We start from the raw sequence: 25,882 nt of genomic DNA, 5'->3' as shown, positions 1-25,882 counted from the left end.
ACCCAAATACGCTAGGTTCACACCTGCGTTCTTCTTTCCGTTCTGTGCTTTCCGTCTTCTGCATGCCAGAAGACGGAAAGCACAGACCGGGTCCGGCCGTGAGCGGCGGTGAGCGTTTTATGCTCTCCGCCGCGAAACCGGATTTTTTTATCCGGACACAGAGTACTGCATGTCCGACTCTGTGTCCGGATTAAAAAACCCGGTTTCGCGGCGGAGAGCATAAAACGCTCACCGCCGCTCACGGCCGGACATCTCTCTCACCCATTCAAATGAATGGGTGAGAGAGACTCCTGCAGGTTTCCGTATCCTGCCTCTGTTTTAGGCAGGAAACGGAAACCTGCACAACGGAGTTCACAACGCAGATGTGAACGAGCCCATACTCCTCACCCTACAAGCACCATTGTTGCAGTACTTTTCTCTCTGCATAATTCGTGCAGACACCACACGGAAAACACACGGACCCCATTATACTCTATGGGGTCAGTGTGATTTCTTTGCTAACTGCTTTTTAATGCGTTCGGTATTCCGTTCAGGGGTTCCCTGAATGGAATACCGAACGCAGATGTGAATCAGGCCTTAGTTGTAGTTCTTAATGGTGTCAGTCAGATGCTACATACAGTCAGTGAGACTGTTCATGTTTATCTGTATAACATGTAATGATGCATAAGTATATATACTGTGCACAAACAGCTACAGAGTTTGCATTAAATATTTTTCCGTATATTTACTACTGAACTGGTTTACTGCAAACAAAATACTCCTGAACTAAAATTATTTTGTGCGATCTTTGCTACTAGTGTTTGTACAATGTTGCCACTGGCCATGACCTCCTGGAATTTTTGCAGGTAAACTCTCCCATTCATTTAAATCGGAGTCAGTAGAAGATTTTTTTTCCTTTATCCAACATTTTTCCACCTCCAATTCATTTCAATAGGTTTTGCAAGGTGGAATCCGCCTGAAGATAGATCATGATGCTTTTTTAATTTACTCTCTAGCTGAAAACATCTGCACGATTCTCAATTAAATGAGTGGGAGATGTTTTTGAGGCTAAGGCTCCACGGTACTACCCTCAGCTACAAGGCGCTGTGGGAAAAACCGCGACGGAAACGCACCACGGTTCTTCCCGCAGCGCTTTAAACAGAAACTGCCGGTGTTTCTGTAGATATAATTGACATGCTGCAAAAGTGGGCATAAGATTCGCATGAATCACATTCACTTTGCAGTTACTGTAAAACGTCGTGATTTTTCCTGTGGCGTTTCAGACTTGTGGGGCTCAGCCTTAAGGCAGATTTTGAGGTGGATTTCACTTCAAAAATCCACATGCAAAAAACTCATTGTAAACTTACCCTTTCAGTTAAGACCAGCATATTACCTTTTCATCCCATTCATTGTGTGGCTATAATCTCTATGCAATGCACTGACTGTATTCCCAAATTTCTTATCCACACTGTTCTGCTCTGCGCATCCATTGACAAACATACTGTATACTGGTCCATTCCGTTAATTGTACTTTCTCTATTTATTGTCAGAGCCTGATAACTTTGAATAAAAATTAGATGAAAGGAACCATCATCATTTCAAGTCGTTACGCTATACCACCTTTGAAGTGTATGACTTCTTTCTCTTGGAGCCTGCTTTCTCATTCTTCCTTTTGCCTTTACCATCTTCTTCCACCTGGTCCCCCTCTTCTTCGCTGCTGCCATCTGCAGCATTTCCTCCTTCTCCTTCAGTTTCTGAAGAGCTCTGCTGTTGAATTGCCTAGAATATGAAAAAAAAACAAAAACAAAAAAAAACACTTTAAAGATTATGAGGCAGATTCTGTAGATCTCCTTACACCATGCATACCAAATTTCACCTTAGATGACTTTGACCCATTAGGAAAAAAGGTAAATGAGCGCATTGCTCCATGCAGGTACGTGGAAGTATTCATGTGGGCTCAGAAGCAGAGCCTGTGCAATCATCACAGAAGCCCAGCTCTAAGTCACAGCCACGCTCACAATGTAACAATTGGTATGGTGTTCACACAGATTCAGGCTGTTTAACCTCGAAGGCACTTAGGTGAATATCTCTCCATCAGACCCCCTTCCTGTAACCAAACGGTGCCTAAAAATACCCCCTGCCAGAGGCATGTCCTAATAGAATGCCTGTTACAGATCTCACAATATACTGCAATAAATATGTGTTGTACTGTTATCTGTTGTGCTTACTAGTAGATTTTTTCTTAATGCATAACATGTTTAGATTTTTATAATGTGTTTATATCTATATTTCATATACTCCATATTTGATATTTAGATATGCATTGGTAAAGTTTGCTCTGTGAGAGTATTTGTTTATATTACTATATTATCTTGATTATGGGGATAACGTCTATACTTAGGGAGAGACCACCTTCTCAGGTGTGTGGAGACTTATACAGCCATAGTTGCTCCACTGCAAGGGAACATGGGAAAAATATGCAAATCTGTCTCCCAAGATGTAAACAGGGAGACAGTGCCTCTGTTATGCTGCCCTCTATAGCAAGCACCCTGAACATCATGCCCGACTTAACATAGCATAACAAAGGCACTGTCTCCCTCTCTGTCTTGGGAGACAGATTTGCATATTTTTCCTATATTATCTTGGTTTATGTTTTAAATAAGATTCAACTGAAAGAGAATTTTAAGAACTGATAGGGTTAATCTTGTAAGTGAGGTTGATTCATTTAGGTGTGTTTTATAAAAGTCGACATTAGGATAGTTTGGTATGCCATGATGAAGGAACACATTTTTGTTCCGAAACGCGTAGCCTTGCTATGTTGATGACCAAACCCCTTGTAGTTACCATGTAACTATTTTACTGGACGGAAATAAAAGTTACATTTTATTGAACATCGCCTGGTTGACACTGGATTTTACCGCTCTGTGATATTCATGCTGGTTCAAGTCTGCCTTGCATCCATTCCTCCCAGGACGATAATATAGATGAAAAGGGTGAGCTGGAAAATTTTCTATGTTTATTTCTATTTTTCATTTTTGTCACCGGAAAATGTAAAAAAAAAAAAAAAAAGTTGTCCAGTTTCAGAAAGTGAATGTTGTCGAATTGTTTGCATAATGGAAAGGTATCTTATTTTCCAATATACTAGTGTTTATCAATTTCTCGCAGTTTCTAGATCTCTTCATGATGTCATTCATTGTTTTCTTTCAGTGGATAAAAGTAAGTCCATGTGATATACAGTCCTTGGTCATGTGATGAACACACAAGTGCATGGCTTGTTATAGGACAGAGTTCTGATCTCTGTGTTGACACTGTAACGTTTTAGTCCATCACATGACCATAGTGATTTTTATCTGCTGGAAGAAAACAATATATCAAAGCAAAAAGCGATCTAGAAAACCATATGCAGCTGATACAGAAAGTTGCATAAAAAAATATAACTTTTCATTAAGTTAACAATAACATTTGTTTAGTAAAACTGAATAGCTCCTTAACCCTTTCCCGCCGATGGCATTTTTTGATTTTCGTTTTTGACTCCCCTCCTTCTAAACCCCATAACTTTTTTATTTCTCCGCTCCCAGAGCCATATGAGGTCTTAATTTTTGCGGGACAAATTTTTTTTCATGATGCCACCATTAATTATTCTATATAATGTACTGGGAAGCAGGAAAAAAATTCAGAATGGGGTGGATTTGAAGAAAAAATGCATTTCTGCGACTTTCTTACGGGCTTTGGTTTTACGGCGTTCACTGTGCAGCCAAAATGACATGTCCACTATATTCTGTGTTTTGGTACGGTTCCAGGGATACCAAATTTATATGGTTTTATTTACATTTTGACCCCTTAAAAAAAAAATCCAAAACTGTGTTAAAAAATTTTTTTTCTAAAAGTCGCCATATTCCGACGGCCGTAACTTTTTTATACGTAAGTGTATAGGGATGCATAGGGCGTCTTTTTTTGCGGGGCCGGGTGTACTTTTTAGTTCTACCATTTTCGGGAAATGTTATTGCTTTGATCACTTTTTATTCAAATTTTTATCAGAATCAAAACAGTGAAAAAACGGCGGTTTGGCACTTTTGACTATTTTTCCCGCTACGGCGTTTACCGAACAGGAAAAATATTTTTATAGATTTGTAGAGCGGGCAATTTCGGACGTGGGGATACCTAACATGTATATGTTTCACAGTTTTTAACTACTTTTATATGTGTTCTAGGGAAAGGGGGGTGATTTGAACTTTTAATACTTTATATATATATATATATATATATATATATATATATATATATATATATATATATTTTTTTTTTTTTGCATTTATTAGACCCCCTAGGGGTGTTGAACCCCAGGGGGTCTGATCACTAATGCAATGCATTACAATGCTAATGCATTGCAAAAAATCGTCCTCTCTTTTGCAGGCTGCATAGACCAGCCTGCAAAAGAGACAATTTGCAGACAAGCCAGGGAGCCTTGTACAGGCTCCCGACTGTCATGGCAACATGACGTCGGCCCTGGAGCATGCTCCAGGAGCCGGCGATCCCGGGCAAAATGGCGGCGCCCATGCGCCGCCGGGAAAATGGCGCCTCCGGCGCCTTTGACCGCGGCGCCGGAGGGGTTAACGCCGGACCGATCGGAGGCATTAGAGCCAGTTGTCTACTGCTTAAAGCAGTAGACACCCGGCGGCTATGGTGGCCGCCCGGCTCCCGGGCGGTCGCCATAGTTACTGACCCGACATGCGCCGTACTATTACGGCGCATGTCGGGAAGGGGTTAAATAAAAATTAAGATGCCATTAAAAATTACAATTCATCACACAAAAAACAAGCCCTCATACAGCTACACTGACAGAGCACTAATCTATGGGACGTACTCTGTTTTTTATTTTCTTATAATACCAGATTCCCCATCAGAAATTATGCAACGTAATACCTTTTTAGCAGTTGACATCAAAGTTATATCAAGGTATCAAGGTTTGACCTGGGACAAAAAAGTCTCTCTTGCATAACTGGAGGTTCTCAGTGTGTTGCTGACTTTCCACGAACTACAGCTTGATGTCACCCTTGAAGTCCTCTTCATCTCCTACACAGGTCTGCCTGTTCTCTCTGCATTGATTGAAATCTTTCCTTCAAGAGATATGAACCCTGTGTTCCCATGCTTTTGACATCTCTTGGTCCTTGTTTTTCCCAGAAGCTTGTTTACTGGGTTAACAGATAAAATATAGCCACCGTCTATGGGGCTGTTGGAACCGTACTCTCTGGCAGCGCCTACCACCTCATAGACGTGAATGGTGTGCTGGTCTAGCAAGTGCACTAGTACTTCCTTCACAAGGAAGCTTTGGGAGGACTTTCCGTCCTCCTGATCACTGGGGACCCTAGGAGTGTGTGATATTTGCTGAGAATTAAAATCTGAATTTTTTTTAAGCTGACTATAGTGAAGACATTGTTAAACTGGTTTCATCAGTCATGCTTCCGCGGCCCCTTTCATTCAATTGGACCTGTTCCATATTTTGCAGCCCGGACTGTCAGCCAGCACACGTGACCATGTCATTCACCCACAGAAATGACAGCGTCAGTGTGCTATCCAGAAAAACCCGGATAGCACACTGACCAGTCATACGGTCGTCTGCAATGGGGCTTAATCCAAGGTTGCTGCAGAGATTTCAAATTAATCAGATTAATTACACAGCCCTGCATGCAAATAATATATATGTTAACTTTTAGCATATTTGGTTACAGCTCCCCCTTCATATTGCCAAACTCCACCACACTATATAATACCATTTCCCACATGTAAAATTGTTCCTTCCCTTCCCACAGGTGTGATTATATTGTGCGGTATATTGAATGTTAACAGTATATTCTACATGCTTTCAAATATCACCTGCTGTTTTCTCCTAGTATCATTCTCCTACACCTATGACTATTTACCCTCTACTGTCACAAATTTCATTCTGTACACTGTCCTACTACAATACTACCCTTAGACACTTCCTGACCATATATTTCTTATAAAGTATAGTTCATAAAATATTACAGAATAATATTCATTTGCCTTATTTTGATAGAGTAATGAGCTGAAGAGAAGAGGTAACTGATAAGGGCCTGCACTGCCATTGACTTTGTCTAGGGAAGCCCAAGTGAAAGAAGAATAAGGCCACTTTCACATGGCCATAACATGACTGCATTTCAGTGTCTGCATTATGGCTTGGACTAACTTTACTGTAGGGCTAAGTGGTCTTCTAATGTCAGTTCTTTTGAACTGCTTAAGGTCCAAGTGTGGGAGCTAAACTACTTCAAGGGGCATTTGCAAACGTTCCAAAGCAGTAACTGTAGACTTCAATCTTAGCAGCTGCTAACAGACACCTTTCTGAATGTGCTCATCCCTGCACCTACTTACCCTGCATTCACATGACTAAGTTTCAGCTGTGAAGCTCGGTCCGTGTGTTGGCCAGATTTGCCTGCCTGAACAGTATGCCAGGAGAGGGACACCTATGAATACAGTTGTCTATGCTGTTAGGAGTCCCTGCCTCCTAGCGACATACTGTCCGGTACTATAATCGGTTAATCTTACTGCAAAACTTTCTGGAACTTTCTAAAACTTCCTCCACAGTAAAATTCCTTGTCTCCAATGTACTGTCTTGAATTTCCTGTAGTTCATGTTGCTCACCTTCAGATGCATCTGTGAAAACAGAAATAAGTATTATTCATAGACTGTACATCTTTTCAGTTTTTATAATTTACTAGATTACTGTTATTCTATTGCAAGTAAAGCTACAAATCATTTCGTAATAAAGTTCTGATGTTCAGTGGGGAGTCTCATTGTTTATCTGCAATTTTACTTAGAATGTATTGCAATGCATAATATTACTGGACATGCCATTTATATACAGAATGTCAATGATAACATTTATAAACATCACTTCATGTAGAAAACAAACTCTGCTAATCTGTGTATGGTTATTTATTACAGAAATGCATGTATAAAACTCTGTTCACATCTGCAATAGTGATTTCTGTTGTACTGCTTCATCATAGGAGCAAAGCAACAAAAATGATGGATTCTAAACATTAAAAGAGACTATCAAAAAAAATCAGTCTTATGAATAGCCCCATTCACATACAGTGATTTTAAAGAGGACCTTTCATGGTTTGGGGCACAGGCAGTTCTATATACTGCTGGAAAGCCGACAGTGCGCTGAATTCAGCACACTGTCGGCTTTCCTGATCTGTGCCCCGAGTAAAGAGCTTTCAGTCCCGGTACTGTAGCTCTTTACAGTCAGAAGGGCATTCCTGACAGTCTGTCAGGAACATCCTTCTCCACAGCAACACCTATCGCGCTGTGCTGTGTGAGCGGGGAGGAACGCCGCCTCCCCTCCTGATAATACTCGTCTATGAACGAGCACTGTGAACAGAGGGAGGGGGCGTTCCTCCCCGCTCACACTGTACAGTGCAATAGGTGCTGATGTGGAGAAGGACATTCCTGACAGACTGTAAGGAACGCCATTCTGACTGTAAAGAGCTACAGTACCGGGACCGAAACCTCTTTACTCGGGGCACAGATCAGGAAAGCCGACAGTGTGCTGAATTCAGCGCACTGTCGGCTTTCCAGCAGAATATAGAACTGCCTGTGCCCAATCTGATGAAAGGTCCTCTTTAATGCAGCTATGTGATGCCATTAAAACTAACGTGGACAATTTTCACTGTAGTGTGAATGTAGACTTAGGCTAAGCCCACACATCGGTCCACTGCAGGATATCCACCATATACATCTCACAGAGGACCCGCCCATAGCAAAGGCCAGCTGCAAAATGGCAGGTTTTTGCCATGACATGACTTTCAGCTGCAATTCAGCTGGGTAGCTGTCTCTGGCTTTCATCAAGGGCAAATATGTAGAAATAATGGACATTCTGTGTGTTTAAAACCAACATCACACAACACTTTGTACTGCATGTTTATTTCTGAATTATGTACATAGGAATTACTTAAATCCCATCCATTTCACTGCTACTGTACTTTACAGCATGTGAGCCGCCATAGATGTTCACAGCAGGTAACTGCTGCGAGTACCAAACATGTGTCCACAGTCTTACACTGGATCATCTTTTCAGAACGTCCTCTGTGTGTACCTGGTATCCAGTAAATTTGACTCCAGGGTTGTTTTCTATTTCCCACAATCCTTCATTGAATCCTTTCCGTTTGTTTGACTTTCCAAACTTGTCTTTAAACTCCTTGTAAGGGAACAGATCTTTGGGTCCCAAAAATGCACTAAAATTAGAAAAAGATTAAAGGTGTTATAAAGAAAGTGGCTCTACAGTGAATAATAGTTATAATATTCTACAGTATCAGTGGTGATTTCACTTCCTGCACAGTTTGAAGGTCCTCAGGTGAGCGCTGCGGCTTCTTCATTGTTGACATCTATCCATTTACCTGCACACTGTCTACTTAGTATTGGCAGGTAACAGGTCAAAGCTACAACACCTTGCACACAACAACTTGCATTTCTTTACAGGCTCGAAGAATAGGTTGGGGCAAAGACTCCGCGCAGTGAATCGCTGCCAAAAAATGCTTCTGAAAAGACTGCAGTGGAAATGCATCATGTTTTTTTCCACAGTGTTTTTCACAGAAAGTTTGCAGAGTTTTCCTCTGCAGACTTTCTGCCTCTATTATACCTATACATAAAATGCCAGCGTTCCTGTAGGTATTATTGACATGCTCTGATTTACAAAAACCTGACGCTGTTTGAAGTCACAGAATTTGGCGTATCACATTGAAACCAATAGGGAAAAAAGCAACCTATTCATTTCAATGGGGAGCGCACATATGCCGGCTCCCATAGAAATGAATGGGATCTGCTTTGTACGCGCTCATTCGTGTACGTGTTTTAACGTTCAGAATCAGTCAGCGTATACTCAGTGTGAATGCACCCAAAGAACGCAAATCGTTTTTTCCCTATAGGGAAACCGCGGAAATATCTGTAAGTATAACTGACAAGCTTTGATTTCCAAAGCCGTGACTCATATATGGTTAGTGCTCCCGTGCCTCCCACAACTGCCTGGTTCAGCAGCGCCCTGGTGTATATTTTTTTTTTCCCTTTTTTCATCTACCCCGGCCTCCCTACAGAAATGTTCCACCTACACTTCAGATCTCTGAGATAAAGCCTGACCTCTTACTCCGCTCTTCTCTCATCCGCTCCTCACACAACCGCCTCCAAGGTTTCTCCCATGCATCTCCCATACTCTGCAACTCCCTACCAAGACACATAAGACTGACCCCACAATCACAGGCTTCAAGAAGGCCCTGAAGACTCACCTATTCAGGAAGGCCTACAACCTCCAATAACACTACTGTCACCACACCACCATCTGAACTGTCTCCCCCTCTCCATCTGTCTCTACCCCCTTCCCCCATAGATTGTAAGCCCTCGCGGGCAGGGCCCTCTACCCCACTGTGCCAGTCGGTCATTGTTAGTATTATATCTACCTGTATATTCTATGTATTGTATGTAACCCCCAAATGTAAAGCACCATGGAATGAATGATGCTATATAAATAAACAATAATAATAATAATAATAAAAAAAGCGCAGCTGTGCACACTGAGGAGTGGCTGTGAATGGAACTGTAGCTCAGTCCCATTCACTTGAGTTGTTGCCTACTTCACAAGCAGCAAAGATCCTTCAACACACTTAACAGCTGGAGGGTCAGAGGTTCAACTCCACCAGATATGTTATTGATCACATATCCTAATGATAACAATAATAAAGTCCCAGAAAACCCTTGTGCCAGTAAAGTTGAACAAAGGCTTTACCATCACATAACAAAATGTAAGTAATTTATTACTAAAGTTCACCACTGTCATAAAACAATTCAACTGTAACTTGTAAGACAAAATATTCAACCACTCATGTCAGCGAATGTGCCAAATATATGTTTTTGAAGTGGAGCACTGTGGTAAAACTCTTCCTAGGCTCTCACACAATGTAGTCTTTAGACTGTAATAGTTCTCAATAACAGATCATAATTATTGTGTACAACTGCAGCATCTATGGTTTAGGGCGGGTTCACACCTGCACCCGGTCTCCGCTTTCAGGTTTCTGTCTTCTGCCCCGAGAATCTGGACAGGAGACAGAAACCGGCAGTCAGTTTTCAAACCCATTCATTTGAATGGGTTTGCAAAGTGTCTGCCCATGAGCGTCATCTGCCTCTCTGCAGCAAAACAGTTTTTTTTAGTCGGACATGCAGGACTTTATGTAAAGTTGAAAAAAAAACGGGTTTCGCCGCGGAGACCAGAAGATGCTCACGGGCGGACACTGACTGCCGGGTTTCCGTCTCCTGTCAGAAGAAGAAGGAAACCCACAAAGCGGAGACTGGATGCAGATGTGAACCCGCCCTTACGTACATGAACTGTGTTTATTGATAAGCACATGCTATTATTATAGAATTATACAGGATTAAGCAAAAACATACGTTTCATGGGTGCCAAAGAAGAAGATTGGGAATTTGTTTGCAGGTGGTTTCACGGCTCCTTCTGGCAGTTCATCAATCTGTAAATATTAAAAACTGTTTTATTTATGGAGGTTTTATCTTTTACATATTCCTTTATTAAGTTAGGGAGCGTTCACACTACCGTCGGTGTCCGACATGTAGTGTCCGCTCCTAGTGTCCGCTCCAAATCTGTCACGGACACTAGGAGCGGACACTAGCTGTGTCCGTGACACCTGTCATTTATTTCAATGGGCATCGGGTGCGTTCATTTGCACTCCGTGCCTGTCCTTTCCTGTCCGCAAGTGAAGATGTCCGACTTCTCAAGCGGACAGAGGAACCCTGCATGCAGGGTTTTTCTGTCCACTTCAGAAGTCGGACATCTTCACTTGCGGACAGGAAAGGACGGGCACGGAGTGCAAAAGAACGCACCCGATGCCCATTGAAATAAATAACAAAGTCATAAAACAAATAAGGAATTCACAATCACATTACTTCAAATACTGTAGTATAAATCCAAACAGCAAGTGTGAGTCAGTCAGAATAAAACTAAAAACAGACTAAATTCTCAAGGTTAGGCTGAGTTCACACGGAGTAAAGTGGAGCGTGATCTGGCACGTATACGGCGTGTCAGAGTTTGCGCGCTCAAAAAGATCCCATTGATTTCAATGGGAGTTACGAGCGTATACACCACGTAATTTTGCGCCCGTGGGATCTTTTTTTGCGCGCAAACTCTGACACGCCGTATACGTGCCAGATCACGCTCCACTTTACTCCGTGTGAACTCAGCCTTAGGCTGCCTTCACAAGATGTAAACGCGAGCTGATTTTGTCAAAGTACATGTGTAAAAAATACACATGTAAAAATCAGTCTCCCACTGACTTCAATGCCATTGTTTACCCGTGTACATGGGGTGGGAGTTGTTCTCCCGCATGGAGGTCACCACAAACAGTATCCTTCTGTCACCCACCACCTGTACTGGGTCCAGGGGGCTCCCCAGGACAGAGCTGGCCCTTCTGATCAGCCTGTCAAGTCTATTTCTGTCCCTGGTTGTTATACTGCTCCCCCAGCAAGCCACACCAAAAAAGATCACAGAAGCAACCACAGAGTTGAAAAAGGCCCTAAGAATTGTCCCCTGGACTCTGAAGGCCCTCAGCCTCCTGAGCAGGTAGAGTCTGCTGTGGCCCTTTCTGTGCAGCGCCTCCAGGTGATCAACCCAGTCTAGTTTATTATTGAGGAGCACACCCAGATACTTATAGGTCCTGACTATCTCAATACATGTCCCTTGGATCTCCATCGGGGTCGGAGCACTTCTCTGTTTGCTAAAGTCCACCATCTTCTTGGTCTTCCCAGCATTAATCCTGAGGTGGTTTCTGTCTGTCTGTCTGTCCTCTAATGCAAACCAAACGACTGTACCAATCTTCACCAAATTTGGTACAGAGATACTTCAGGTATCCGGGAAGGTTTAAGACGAAACTCTAACTCGCTCGGACGTACCGTTGCTGAGATACAGCATTGCAAACACAATGCCCCCCCCCCTTAGCCAATACAAACCTGCAAGTCTTTCACTCATATTTCAACTGCAATACACACGGTCGCTCCACATGCACAATATAACACTGATATCCAAACTGAGATACACGCATCATAGGATTAGATACACACATCAGCACACAGTATCACACGTCATAGATTAGATACAGGCGTCTGCACACAGTCCCACACACCAGAGGATTAAATACGAGCTTCTGCACACAGTTCCACACACTGAAGGATGAGATACGTGCGTCTGCACATGGTTCCACATGCCGAAGGATTAGATACACGCGTCTGCACACAGTATCACATGCCAGAGGATTGGATACACGCACCACACAACAAAGCATAAGATAAGCACGTCTGCACACAGTACCACACGGGGGAGGATTAGATACGCTCATCTACACACAGTTCCACACTCCATAGGATTAGATACGCGCGTCTACACACAGTTCCACACTCCATAGGATTAGATACGCGCGTCTTCACACAGTTGTACACGCCATAAGATTAGCTACGTGCCTCTTCACACAATACCACACAGGGGAGGATTAGAAACGTGTTTCTGTACAAATACCACACGGGGGAGGATTAGATACACACCTCTTGACACAATACCACACAGGGGAGGATTAGATAAGCACGTCTGCACACAATACCACATGCCGTAGGATTAGACACGCACATCTACACATAGTTCCACACTCTGTAGGATTAAATACGTGCTTCTGCATACAGTTGTGCACGCCATAGGATTAGATACACACGTCTGCACACAGTGCCACATGCCGTAGGATTAAATACGTGCATCTACACACAGTTCCACACGCCGTAGGATTAGATACGCGCCTCTTCACACAATACCACAGGGGAGGAATAGATACGTGCGTCTGCACACAGTACCACACTTTGGAGGAATAGATACATGCCTCTGCACACAGTACCACACGCCAGAGAATTAGATACGCGTCTCAGAACACAGTACTACACGCCAGAGGATTAGATACACGCATCTGCACACAGTACCACACGCCAGAGGATTAGATACGCGCATCTGCACACAGTTCTACACGCCAGAGGATTAGATACATGCGTCTTCACACAATACCACACAGGGGAGGATTAGATACACGCCACTGCACACAATACCACACAGGGGAGGATTAGATATGTGCCTCTGCACACAGTACCACATTCCAGAGGATTAGATATGCGCCTCTCCACACAATACCACATTCCGGAGGATTAGATACGCGCGACTGCACACAATACCACATAGGTGAGGATTAGATACCTGCGTCTGCACACAGTACCACATGCGGCAGGATTAGGTACATGCCTCTGCACACAATACCACACGCCAGAGAATTACATACGCATCTCAGCACACAGTACCACATGTCAGAGAATTAGATACGCGCGTCTGCACACAGTACTACATGCCGTAAGATTAGATACGCATGTCTGCACACAGTTTCACTTACCGGAGGATTAGATACGCGTCTCTTCACACAATACCACACGGGGAGGATTAGATACGCGCATCTGCACACAGTACCACACGCCGGAGGATTAGATATGTATATCTGCACACAGTACCACACCAACAAGGATTAGATACTTGCGTCTACACACAGTAATACACAGGGAAGGATTAGATACAGCTTTACTCCAGGTATCCATAACAACTGATCACAGGTTTTTCACTGATATCCAAAATGAGATACACACAAACAACATACAAAATACACCAGTGCAAAACTGGACAATTCTTATGGGGCCACTACACAAACATAAAATGTAATATACCTGTGCGAAGCCGGGTCCTCCTGTTAGTATATATATATATATAACATAAAGCCTGTGTGGGCTACCCCTTTAAGGTTTCCTTGTGACGTGATTCACTGAGGCTTTGATTGTGCCATACAGGGTGTAAACAAGTGACATCAGAGCTCCCTGTGTACAGCAGTGCTGCATATGTTATCTGTGTGCCGTGGCAGTGCTCCAAGTAAAGGGAAAAGTGGTGCAAATAGATCCTGACTGATGTAGGCAGTTAATCATAAGCCTTAGGATGAATTCACACCCTACAGATTTTTTATTATTATTATTTAGTATTAATCTGGCATTAATTCCAAGTCTCTGTATATATAGCAAATGTTCCAAAGGGGCTGGCCCAAGTTTTAATGTTATCCCTTGTCCACAGGATCAATGATCACAATAATGGGGGTCCCATTCCCTAATTTGCTTAGATTGGAAGCCATCCGTGCCGGTTCTTTCGCTATCTATGGGACTGCCAAATATAGTCCCGTACAATGCTTGGCAGTGATGGATGGGCAAATAGGTCCGAATAGTCGGACCCCACCAATTAATATATTCTAATGTTATTCTTTGGTTAGGGAATAAGTTTAAAACTTCAGAAACCCCCTTTATAGGGGTTATGCAGAGAGAATTAAAGCTCACCAAAACATTCCCTGCAATGGATAAGATGTATTACGAATATACACATGTGGATAAAATTGTTGGTACCCCTCATTTAATGAAAGAAAGGCCACTTCAGAATAGTCCAATATTTTCCTCTTAGCCATTCTTTGGTGTTTTTTAGCTGTGTGTTTTTGGTCAGTATCCTGTTGCAAGACCCATGACCTGCAACTGAGACCAAGCTTTCTGATAGTGGGCAGAACATTTCTCTCTAGAATCCCTTGAAAGTCTTGAGATTTCATTGTACCCTGCACAGATTCAAGACACCCTGTGCCAGATGCAGCAAAGCAGGCCCAGAACATAACAGAGCCTCCTCCATGTTTCACAGTAGGGACATTGTTCTTTTCAAGATATGCTTCATTTTTCTGTCTTTGAACATAGAGCTGATGTGCCTTGCCAAAAAGTTAGATTTTTGTCTCATCTGTCCATGGGACATTCTCCCAGAAGCTTTGTGGCTTGTCAACATGTAGTTTGACCATTTCTAGTTTGTCAGATTCAAGTTATTTCTGTGACCATTGTGGGGTTTTCTTTCATCAAACGAGGGGTACCAACAATTTTGTCCACATGTGTATAACCAGGTTCCCCAAAGCCATGATTTTTACCCTGGCACAGTGAAACAGGAAGGGGTGAGAAGTCAGAAGTTTTGTTCCACTATCTCTCCTGTTGATGCTTCAGCCTCTCAATAAGTCAGACACAGGGTCGTGCGATAGAATGGAAGTCTACGCCAGCCAGGAACTTGCAATGAATTCCTGTATAAGGCCCCACATAGCAAGCTGCGTGTCTTTTCTGCCACAGTCTTTTCCTGAAGCTTTTTTCAAAGAAAGTCTGCAGAGGAAAACTATTATATCTATACAGAAAATGCCAGCGTTTTGCAGGTAGAATTGACATGGTGCAATTTACAAAAACACAACCTTTTTTGAAATTGCAGCATTTCTGATGAGGATTTTTTTCTGCAGTGTGTGGATGAGACTTGCCAGCATCTCATTCACTTTGCAGGTACTGTGATACGTAGCTTATTTGCAACATGGTTCCCCAGAAAACTGGTGTAAGACCCCTTCCTACGGAGTAACGCACTGCTCATTTAGACACGTAAACAGGTGTCAGAGCGAGGCGCTTCAAAACAGATCCCATTGACTTCAATGGGTGCCAGCATATGTGCGTATCACATTTAAAGCAATAGGTAAAAAAGCCTCCCATTGATTTCAATGGGTAGCGCGCGTATGCTGGCACCCATAGAAATCAATGGGATCTGTTTTAACGCCACTCATTCTGAACGAGTTTACATTCAGAATGAGAGGAGCGTAAACTCCGTGTGAAGGCTCCCTTAGAAAAAAAGAAAACCTCCCCAATGTATTTATCTTTGTTATCTTTGTAGGTAAAGAGAGGGGATTTTTTTTTTACTAATACTAATGTACTGCTGTATATTTGAAAATCCACTGAATTTTCTTTCTGTAGTCAATGCGAGAGCCTTTAATAATAGTATCCTGGCTGCCATGGTAGTGGATCACTATGCCTGTCTTTTGATCCGAGAATGGTGACCCAAGCACCGCCACTCTTCACATACCTTGGTTGCATTTGACCAAGGCATATGAGGAGTTAATGTTGAAGACAGATGACTCTGATCACTGCCATTGCCATCAGGTTTCGACTGTTTGAAAACCCAGTGGCTATTGCATATGCTCAGCAGACGCAATGCTTAAAATCCTGACATCTGTTGTAGGTGTACTGTGAATGTCGGAAGAAGTTAAGCCAGATTTTCATTACAGACAATTCTCCCATACACCATTTATTAAATAAAGATTGTGTTGTTGACCATTCACTGATATTTTCTCTCCTCTGTGCCACGTCCAAATGTCCTTTTGTTCTGAAAGCATGTAAGGTAGAGCAGACCTCCCACACTTGATGTAAGCCTAGCTCAATTGCAATTCCTCACTCCAACCATTGCACTTTTTTGCTTTAGGTGACTTTCACAAGGCTGTTCTTTGGTCTCTATTTTGCATCAGTATTTGATAACCAAAACCACAGAAGTACAAATGTTTCCAGTTTACCTTTTCTGTGTTTGTTCCATTTCTACTTTTGGCTTGCAAATACAAATGCAAATTCCGATAAACTTACTAGTGTTGACTCCTACATCCATATTACAGCTGCAAACTAGCTTGACAGTGAGTCTGATCAACCAAACTAATAGTGTCAGATGTCCTTATGATGAAGTTATATGATAGTGATCACACTCAGAGTTGGGGCAGGATTTCCATAAAATTGTCTATACTGGTATCATGACGATGAATGTGCTGTGACTACATCCCATGAGAAACCGGCCTTAGTCATCAAGCAGTTAGAACTTATCAAGGGAGGGTTATTAATGTACTTATGACAATTTTCTGCCCTATTATAAGATATTGAAGAATATAACCTTTAGACAAAAAGTCATATTTAGGAAGCTCCTGTACCACTATCCATGACATGTACATCCTTATTGCAAAAAAGTAAGTGGGCACTTCACTGTTAACACCCAATGCAAAACGTTTTGTAAATGTTTCCACCATCCCAATCATTGGACAGTGAGTGAGTGCTGGAGTCTCTTATTTTGGTCATTTCCTCAATACCCTCCTCATTAGGAGGGGAAGCTTTTCTTACGAACTAAAAAAAAAGTACAAACTGTACTGTGTGCAGAATGTGAAACAGAACTCATTACACGGATTCGCAGGAGATTGGCCATTTTTCCCAGTGGCCAGATGTACAATGCAACTAAGCAAAATTATGTGTGTGTATATATATATATATATATATATATATATATATATATATATATCATATTATGTTTTATATATAGTCCGACTTTGGTCTCTGTCCATAATAGGTGGCTACATGGCAGAGAGGCTGGCAACGGACACCTGCGGATTGTTTTAAAAACCCATTAAAGTGAATGGATTTTTAAACAAACTGTTTCCAATCTGTTTTTCTGCTCTTAAAGCAGATTCACGACGGATGGATACCAAGCGCAAGTATGAACGCCCCCTAGTGGTGCAGTTATGCAGTTGACTTACATATTTGTCTCTATTGTAAAAATAAAGGGATACTTTCATTTTAGACACGTACGGCATCTTAACAGGATTTGCCATGAGTGTCTAATAGATGCAGGTGCCATGTTTAGGATCTGCAAATATCTCCACAACAGGGATCTCCCAACCTCCATGCCGTTTGGCAAGGTGGCTACTACAGCCAGGTGGAGAATTAAGGGTGAGGCCTCATGTTGTGGAAACGCAGCTTTTTTTGTTGCAGATTTTGTTGCGATTTTTATGAACCAAAGTCAGGAGTGGATTGAGTAGAGGAAAAAGTATAAGAGCATGGGTAACACAGTGGCTCAATAGTTAGCACTACAGCCTTGCAGAGTTGGAGTCCTGAGTTCGAATCCTGCCAGAAACAACATCTGCAAGGAGTTTGTATGTTCTCCCCCTGTTTGTGTGGATTTCCTCCCATTCTACAAAGACATAATGATAGGCCAAGAAGTATAAGAGCTTCCTATATTTTGCTCATTCCTTTTGAAGCCATTCTTGGGTTTGGCTCAAAAAATCGGAACAAAGACTGCAACAAAAAAAGCTGTGTTTCCACAATGTGGGGCCTTAGCCTAAGGCTGAGGCCCCATAGTGCAGAATTTCAGCTTTTTTTGTTGCAAATTTTGTTGCAGTTTTTTGAGCCAAAGCCAGTAGTGGATTGAGTAGAAGCGAGAAGTATAAGAACTTCCTATATATTTCCCATTCCTTTTGTTGCCATTCTTGGCTTTGGCTCAAAAAAACGCAACAAAATCTGCAACAAAAAAAGCTGCATGTCTGCAACGTGGGGCCGCAGCCTAAGGCCGGGACCCCACGGGCTGGAAATGCCGCGATTTGGCCGTAAAAATCGCAGCGTTCTACAGTACTTGCAAAGTGGATGGGATTCATGCGAATCCCATGCCCATTTTGTGGAAAAAATCGCAGCGTGGACACGCTGCGATATCCCAAAGCCGTTGCGGTTTTGAAAATCGCAGCATGTCAATTATATCTACGAAAATGCTGGCGGCTTTCCCATAGATATAATTGTAACAGAAAGTCCACGGAGGAAAACTCTGTGAACTTTATGTTCAAAGCACTGCAGGAAGAACCGCGATGCGTTCACGCTGTAGTTGATCCCGCAGTGCTTTAGAGCAGCGGTTCCGGCCCATGGGCCCTTAGGCTCCGTTCTCACGGAGTAACAGATCCCATTGATTTCAATAGATGCCGACTTACGCGCATAACACATTGAAATCAATGGGATCTGTTTTGAAGAGCCACGCTCTGACATGTGCATACGTTGTCTAAATGAGCGGCGTGTTACTCCGTGAGAACGGAGCCTAAGGGCCCATGGGCCGGAACCACTGCGGGAACAACCGTGGCATGAACACATTGCGGTTCTTCCCGCAGTGCTTTGAACAAAAATTTCACAGTTTTCCTCCACGGATTTTCTCTTAACATTATATCTATGGGAAAGCCGCCGGCGTTTCCGTGGATATAATTGACATGCTGCGATTTGCAAAGCTGTGTCCGCGCTGCGATCTTTTCCGCAAAGTGGGGATGAGATTCGTATGAATCCCATCCACTTTGCCTGCACTGTACAATGCCGCGATTTGTTCTGCAGCGTCTCCGCTGCGGCAAATCATGGACAGTCAGGTATGTGGATCTCTCCATTAACTTCTATGTGGATCAGTCAAGCAACTGGCATGTACCCAGCTGTTTCTATGACTTCCCAGCACAAGCATGGTCACCACTGGAGTTATTCTCCATTTGGATGCGGCAGTTGCCTTACTAGGTGGAATGGGGTTCAGAGACCATCTATTCTGAAAACAGATGCAGGAGAAAGGAATATGTCATAAATGTCTAAGAAGTGAAAACTCCTTTAGGCTAAGACCACACGAGACGTCCCGCATCAAAAAAGCGCTGCAGGAAAAATTGCGGTGGCAACGCATTACGGTTCTTCCCGCAGCACTTTAAACAGAAAGTTCACAGAGTTTTCCTCTGAGGACTTTCTGTTACAATAAGGGCCCGTGTACATGATGTAACGCAGCGTTGATTCTGACATGTAAACTTGTGTCAGAATCAGCCCTTCAAAACAGAATCCCATTGACTTCAATGGGTTCCGTCTTATGCGCGTGTCAATGTGTTACGCTTGTTAAACAGAACCCATTGAAGTCAGTGGGATTCTGTTCTGAAGCGCTGATTCTGACACGAGTTTACGTGTCAGAATCAACGCTGCATTACATCGTGTGCACAGGCCCTTATACTTACGGAGAAACCACCAGCGTTTCAGTAGGTACAATTGGCATACTGCTGTCGGGGGAAATCATAATACCCCAGAGATATGCTGTCTGTAAAGGAAAATTAATTAACAGGCCAAGATCGGCCTCCGCCATCTTGGCCTGGAGAACCACAAGACACATGGTGGTCGTGTATCAAAATGGATTCTGCTTTAATGGTGGCTAGAACAAAGTATATATCACATGGCATAGACAGAACAGGATTGGCTAGTATAATTAGCATACATCCATTGGTGGAGAAGTTTGTAACAATAGCCCTGATGCATATCTATTGGATAAGAAACTGGAGAGAGGTCACACCCCCCTGAGGGATGGCTTTACTCTAAAATGGAGTCAGTGAGCACATGGTATGGTGACCGCATGGTCACACAAAATGGCAGCCATCAGCACATGTCTCAAATACACATCCTAGATGTCTATCTCATGGTATTCTAAAGACAATAGACATCTTTGTTGGAGACAATTAGCTTAATTACCCTTCTCTTGTCCCTTTATCTTAAAAAGGGTCTTTGGTCTTTGATCCTTTCCTAACAATGCCCCTGATTCCAGACGATCTGTCCCCATCCCTTGTAAGATAGCATCACCCAATACACAGAGCATAGTATTTACATAACCAGTCTGGCAAGTCTCCAAATTGCATCTCTCTGGGAGAGAGAGATGGACAGATAGAATAATTGCTGCCTCTACCTCTATACATAATTTTTCATAAGATATTATTAGCCCCCCACACTGTAATTTCCAAAACCATACCACAACAAAAACTCAAGGAACCAAAGAGTTAATAAAAAATAGCAAAAATATTCATTGAAAGTCAAAATACTAATAAAAACAAACATATAACACAATGGAGAACAACATAGGAGGGTCCGCCTAGGTGACCGGCGGACAATACCGTAACTCTCCCACTAATAGTTAACTGGAGATAACCCCTGGGCATGTACGGTATATAGTGCAATAGCATTATCGTGAATATGAGTAAAAATATATGTACACTGTCCCAATAAAGTACATAATTTGGTAGTCCCTATTTAATAAATATGATGGTAAATACTATCTAATAAATAAGTAACATATATAAGGGATCAGATAAATAGAAATATGAGAGCAACTCTAGTACATACCAATCGACATGCTGACAGTGTCAGTATACCACACAGGGGATAAAAACCAGAGTGCCACCATTGAGAAAACCAAATGCATTTGGTTTGCATTCAGGGTCTTGTTTCGACAGAAATCCTAGCTGCACATGATCGATAAGGTCAATCAGTGACCTAAGGAAAGGACAGGGGACGTCACAGGTGTCGTATCTAAGTGACGTTCTCAGTTCCTTTCCTTGGGCTGCTGAGTCCACTGATTTACCCCAGAGGTCATGTTAGGCAAAAATTTCTGCTGGAAGAAACAGCAGGCCTCCGGTCTGATAAAATGATTGATGTAAGGACATAATCGCACATGGACAGAATCCATAGCAATTCCTGTAGCTATGCATGTGAATGGATTATTTTAATTTTTTTTTTTTTAGTGTGAAATAATGACTATACACCAGGGGCATATACAAAAGACTGGTTTCATAATCTACACTGCTTGCAGTGCTTTTCCCTCTGCATCTTTCATGTGGAGAGGGGAACGGAATCCCCGTAGGGAGTGGCAATCGCAGATGTGAACCGAGCGTAAGGTGACAAAATGTGAAAAAGTTTAAGGGGTATAAACACTTTTGCAGGACACTGTAATTTGGCACCAAATCGTGCCCTGAATGTGTCTCCCATTGTATTCAATGGTTGGCAAGGATGAAAGCAGTAAGGTGGAAGTTCACCTCAAATTCATGTTCACTTTCTAAATTGCAAATGAGCTCTTACCGCTGTAATGTGTAGTACTTGGGGGCACTGTAATGTATGGGACTTGTGGACATTGTAATGTGTGGGACCTAGGGGCCCAATATTGTGTGGGACCTGGGGGGACTATACTGTGTGGAAACTGGTGGGTACCATTTAGGGGGCATTCACACGAAGTAACGCGGCGCTGATTCTGGCAGGATAACTTGCGTAAGAATCAGCGTTGCAAAACAGAATCTCATTGACTTCAATGGGTTCCGTTTAATGCGCGTAACACATTGAAATCAATGGGAGGCTTTTTAACCCATTGATTTCAATGTGTTACGCGCGTTAAACGGAACCCATTGAAGTCAATAGGATTCTGTTTTGCAGTGCTGATTCTTACATGAGTTATCGCGCTAGAATCAGCACAGCGTTACTCCGTGTGAATGCGCCTTTAGTGTAGGATCTGGGGGACTCTAAACTGAGTGGGACATGGGAAGCTTAAACTATAAAATTATACACTGTGTAGGACTTGTGCAACCTTAGGACATCATACTATGCAGGGGCACTTAGAGGAAACTAAAATGTGTGGGGGGGAGGACTGCCATCATGTTATGTGCCCCCCTACAATACTGCACCCCCACATGTGTATTGTGCACCTCCTAGTGTCTGATCCACTGGATGATTCACAATTACAATTTTATAATATGACAAACATGTCATGAAACGACTTCCCTGGAAAACATACTAAAATATGTAATATCTCAGATGCCCTGAGGAATAAGAGCACACAAAATAAAAACCCTCATTTTGTTTTCTGTCCTCAAATTTCTAAAATCAGACGATCACCATATAAAAATCAAAACATCTATGGTTCAGACGTACTTCTATTACCAAAACTAGATCAGGAACATCTGTGGATTAAAACTGAAAACATATGAAAGCTGTGGAGCCTTTTCTTGCCAATAATAACATGAAAGAATCTAGACATGCCATTTCTGTTAAATGGGTCTGGAGTAAAATCAGCTTCCCTAGAAGACACAGCTCTGTTGAGGGCGGGTAAACATGGAGATCATTTTTCTGTCACACAAGTGTAGATGAAGCCGTATTAGTGAATGGAGAAAACAGCAGAGGCAATGGAGGTGTGGTGATCCTAGTAACTGCATGTGTGGAGACGGAGTCTGCCGTGTCTCCATTATCACACACTGCCTTCCCCGAGAGCTGCCCACCCCTTCTCCACTCTAAATCTTGAGCTTTAATAAACCTCCTCCCTGCTGGACCCCAAAGCCTTGTCTTCTCAGGTCGCTGTTTTCTACAACCTTGGGAAGACAGCCATGAAGTGGGTGTGCTAGGAAAATGTGCAATGAGCGTTACTAATGTTTTATATCCTACAACCTACTACAGGAATTGACTAGATAGAACCAAGGTTTATATAACAAGAGGTGAATATTGTAAAAAAAAAAAAAAAAAAAAAAATCTTAAAGTAACATAAACCAGAAACCTCATGTCCGACTATATATTAGTATACAGAATAATAAAAAGATACTGTGGTACAGAATATCTATTTCCATATAGTAAACTGGGCACATGGTGCCAGTAGTGTGGCACAGAGACATACCATTTCTGAATCTACAAAACTGGGCTCTGAAGGGCAGGATTAAATGCTAATTTTTCATAGTAAAAAAGGTAAAATCTGCAGATCCTCACTATTCCATAGGGATAAGCTGTATGTGGCTACCCACAATGGTTTCTTCACTGAAACCCCGTCAGAAGTTGACATCTTATTGAAGCTTCTCCACTCTCCTGGCTCAAAAAAAAAAGCCACCAAAATTGTAAAATCTAATATACTTGTGGCGGGGAGATAAAATCACTGATCCCTGGCATAATGTCCAATATGTCTCATGCTAGCTCAGCCCCCTGGACTGCTTTTAGTAAGACAAAGAGGTGAGTAGTATACAGAGTTATCTACAATCTCACCTGGATTTCCAGATTCTCCTCTAATGTAATAGAAATTAAAACGGGAAATACAGCGCGGAAATACAAACATTCTTTTATGATCAGTTGATCTCAGCAGCCACTATATGTAGAAAAGAGCTGGAACCCGATAGTTCCGTTTTTGGCATGTAATGGCCATGGTGTCTGTACTACCAATACACAGACAATAGAGCTATCTGCCCATAGTCCTGTCCGCAATATAGCGGCTGCTGAGAAATGAGAATCGTCAAAGGTCCTGGTGTTGGGACCCCGCTGATATGATATTCATGACAGGTCATCAATATAATTGGCCAATTTAAAAGAGGACATCTTCTAATAATGGCCACATGCACAAAGGTTCTAAACGGCCTAAGGTATTCACTGAATAAATAAGAACAAGACCCCTTACATGGTAATGTATGCCAAGAAGACCCACAATATGAGTAGGGATCATCCAAACTACCCTGTGATTATACATCGTATTACCTGGTGCTGGGGTCTGACCGGTGGAGCCCCCACTAATGAAAGGATAAAAAATGTATTCATTCAGAGTACCAGAACATTGTGCTATACTTGTGAACAAAAAATGCCTTAATAATTCTGCACTGGCTTGCTGACTTTTTTTTTTTTTTTTAACCAGAAACTTAGAACGCTCTAAAATAACAAACTAAATGATACTTACCTCGCCGCTGACTGATTTCCCATGTGTCTCTGTATTTTGGACTCTGGCAAAGGTGTTTCAATACGGACATGTGACCATTGGCTACAATGACCTAAGGTGGTCACATGTCTGTCACTACAGATCAGGGTGCAGAGAAGAGACGGCTCAGGAGCGAGAGGTATTAGTAAGGTGAGTATTATTCAGATTGTGATAACAGTCTAGGCTTAGCCACTAATCTAGTGACTAGACAACCCCTTTAAGATGGGGAGCTCTGCAGCCACTGTTGATCACTGTGATGGTGCTGTACATGGAGGTGCACTGTTGTGGGGGCGTGGCCTGCACATGTGGGCGGGGCTTACAAACTCTATATAAAGTATTTCCCTATGGCTATGACAACATGGCTCTTCTAGGTCCTAATATTAGTGAGGAGGATGACGGTGTACTGACATGTCTACCACAGGCATAGTACAACATTCACTATATATACATACAGTAAATATTCCTCACACCACTGCCTGGCCTAAACACCTCAGGAAAACACATAAACATGTCTGAGTGCTATGTGATATGACATGGAGACTGTAAGGATGCTGAATGAGGCTGCCATACTCAGGCCTGGCACATCCTGGGTATCAGTCACCTGCCAGTCAGCTGCTGCCCCTCCCCCGCTATATACTGTATATATGCGGCTATATGATGAGTGCGTAGTGCACAGCGGCCTGGGTTTTCCCGCCCTTTTGTGGGTGTACAGACATACGTAGGGAGGGCTCTCCGCTTCAGCCCCTTAATACCCCCCTCCTACCGCGGGCACTCACCCGGGCCGGCCAGTGCGGGTAGCCCTTCATTTTGGCAAAGACCAATTCTCCAGCCTTGTAGTCCCGGGGCCTGGGCCGAGCCATCCTGTCCGCCTCCAGCCCTCGCAGCGACACACAAGCCTTCCGCCCCCTCCGTCCTGCGGCAGTCGCTGAAAATGGGGGAGTGTGCGAAGTAAAGCACAAGCACGGGGGGCAAGAGAGGCCCCACAGCCACCTCCCCTCACAAAGCCCCTCAGCAGGCCCTTCCTCCGAGCGGAGCCGAGCCCCCAGTCCAGCAGCAGCAGAGCCCCCTTGTCTCCGGTCACACACTGGCTGCCGCCAGCTCTCTCAGGCGATGCGAGAAACAACGGGGCGCCTGTGGCTGCTGATGGCGAGCGGGCAGAGAGCTGATACAAAGGAGAGTCCTTGTAGGCAGAGGCTTCAGTCAGCGCCGCCGTCTCTGCTCGTGTTTCTCTAGGTTCACAGATGTCTTGAAGGAATAAATGGGAGCTGGGCTGCGCAGTACCAGACGCTTCTCTGTAGCATCTCTAGGTGGCCAGTCACTAAAAGTGCGGCTCCAAATGTACAGACACATCACTGCCATGTACTCAGAGACAGTCTGCCGACCAAGTAGTAAGGTCAAGTCCATGGCTGAGCGATAAACCATACAACGCCATTCTATAATACAATACTAGCCATTGAAAGATCACTACAGTTGTATAGTGTGGGCAGCGATTGTACAACCAACGACAAGTAGGAGATTTGGTATGTAAAAGTTAGCAACTAAAAGCCTTCACATCACAGTTTTGCCTCACTTTTAACATCTATGCCTGAGGTATAGTCT

General features: G+C 43.0%; 1 protein-coding gene across 2 annotated transcripts in view; it reads right to left on the bottom strand.

Annotated features, from left to right (window-relative positions):
• The window catches only part of HDGFL3 (HDGF like 3), a 46,369-nt gene extending 21,047 nt beyond the window's left edge, over nt 1–25,322 (bottom strand). The window contains exons 1-5 of one of the 2 annotated variants that reach the window (XM_075273418.1): nt 25,060–25,322; nt 10,438–10,514; nt 8,099–8,237; nt 6,640–6,651; nt 1,600–1,758 (exon numbers count right to left, since the gene is read on the bottom strand). In XM_075273418.1, the coding sequence (XP_075129519.1) occupies nt 1,600–1,758; nt 6,640–6,651; nt 8,099–8,237; nt 10,438–10,514; nt 25,060–25,143 (471 nt within the window). In that variant the 5' untranslated portion in view covers nt 25,144–25,322. The remainder of the gene's footprint in view (nt 1–1,599; nt 1,759–6,639; nt 6,652–8,098; nt 8,238–10,437; nt 10,515–25,059) is intronic. The other variant, XM_075273419.1, reaches the window with a different exon arrangement.
• Nucleotides 25,323–25,882: the final 560 nt, after the last annotated feature.

The sequence above is a fragment of the Leptodactylus fuscus genome, chromosome 5, assembly GCF_031893055.1.
Source record: "Leptodactylus fuscus isolate aLepFus1 chromosome 5, aLepFus1.hap2, whole genome shotgun sequence".
Classification (NCBI taxonomy): domain Eukaryota; kingdom Metazoa; phylum Chordata; class Amphibia; order Anura; family Leptodactylidae; genus Leptodactylus; species Leptodactylus fuscus.
The sequence above is the reverse complement of the archived record's forward strand: the minus strand, read 5'-3'. Positions and strand labels throughout refer to the sequence as shown.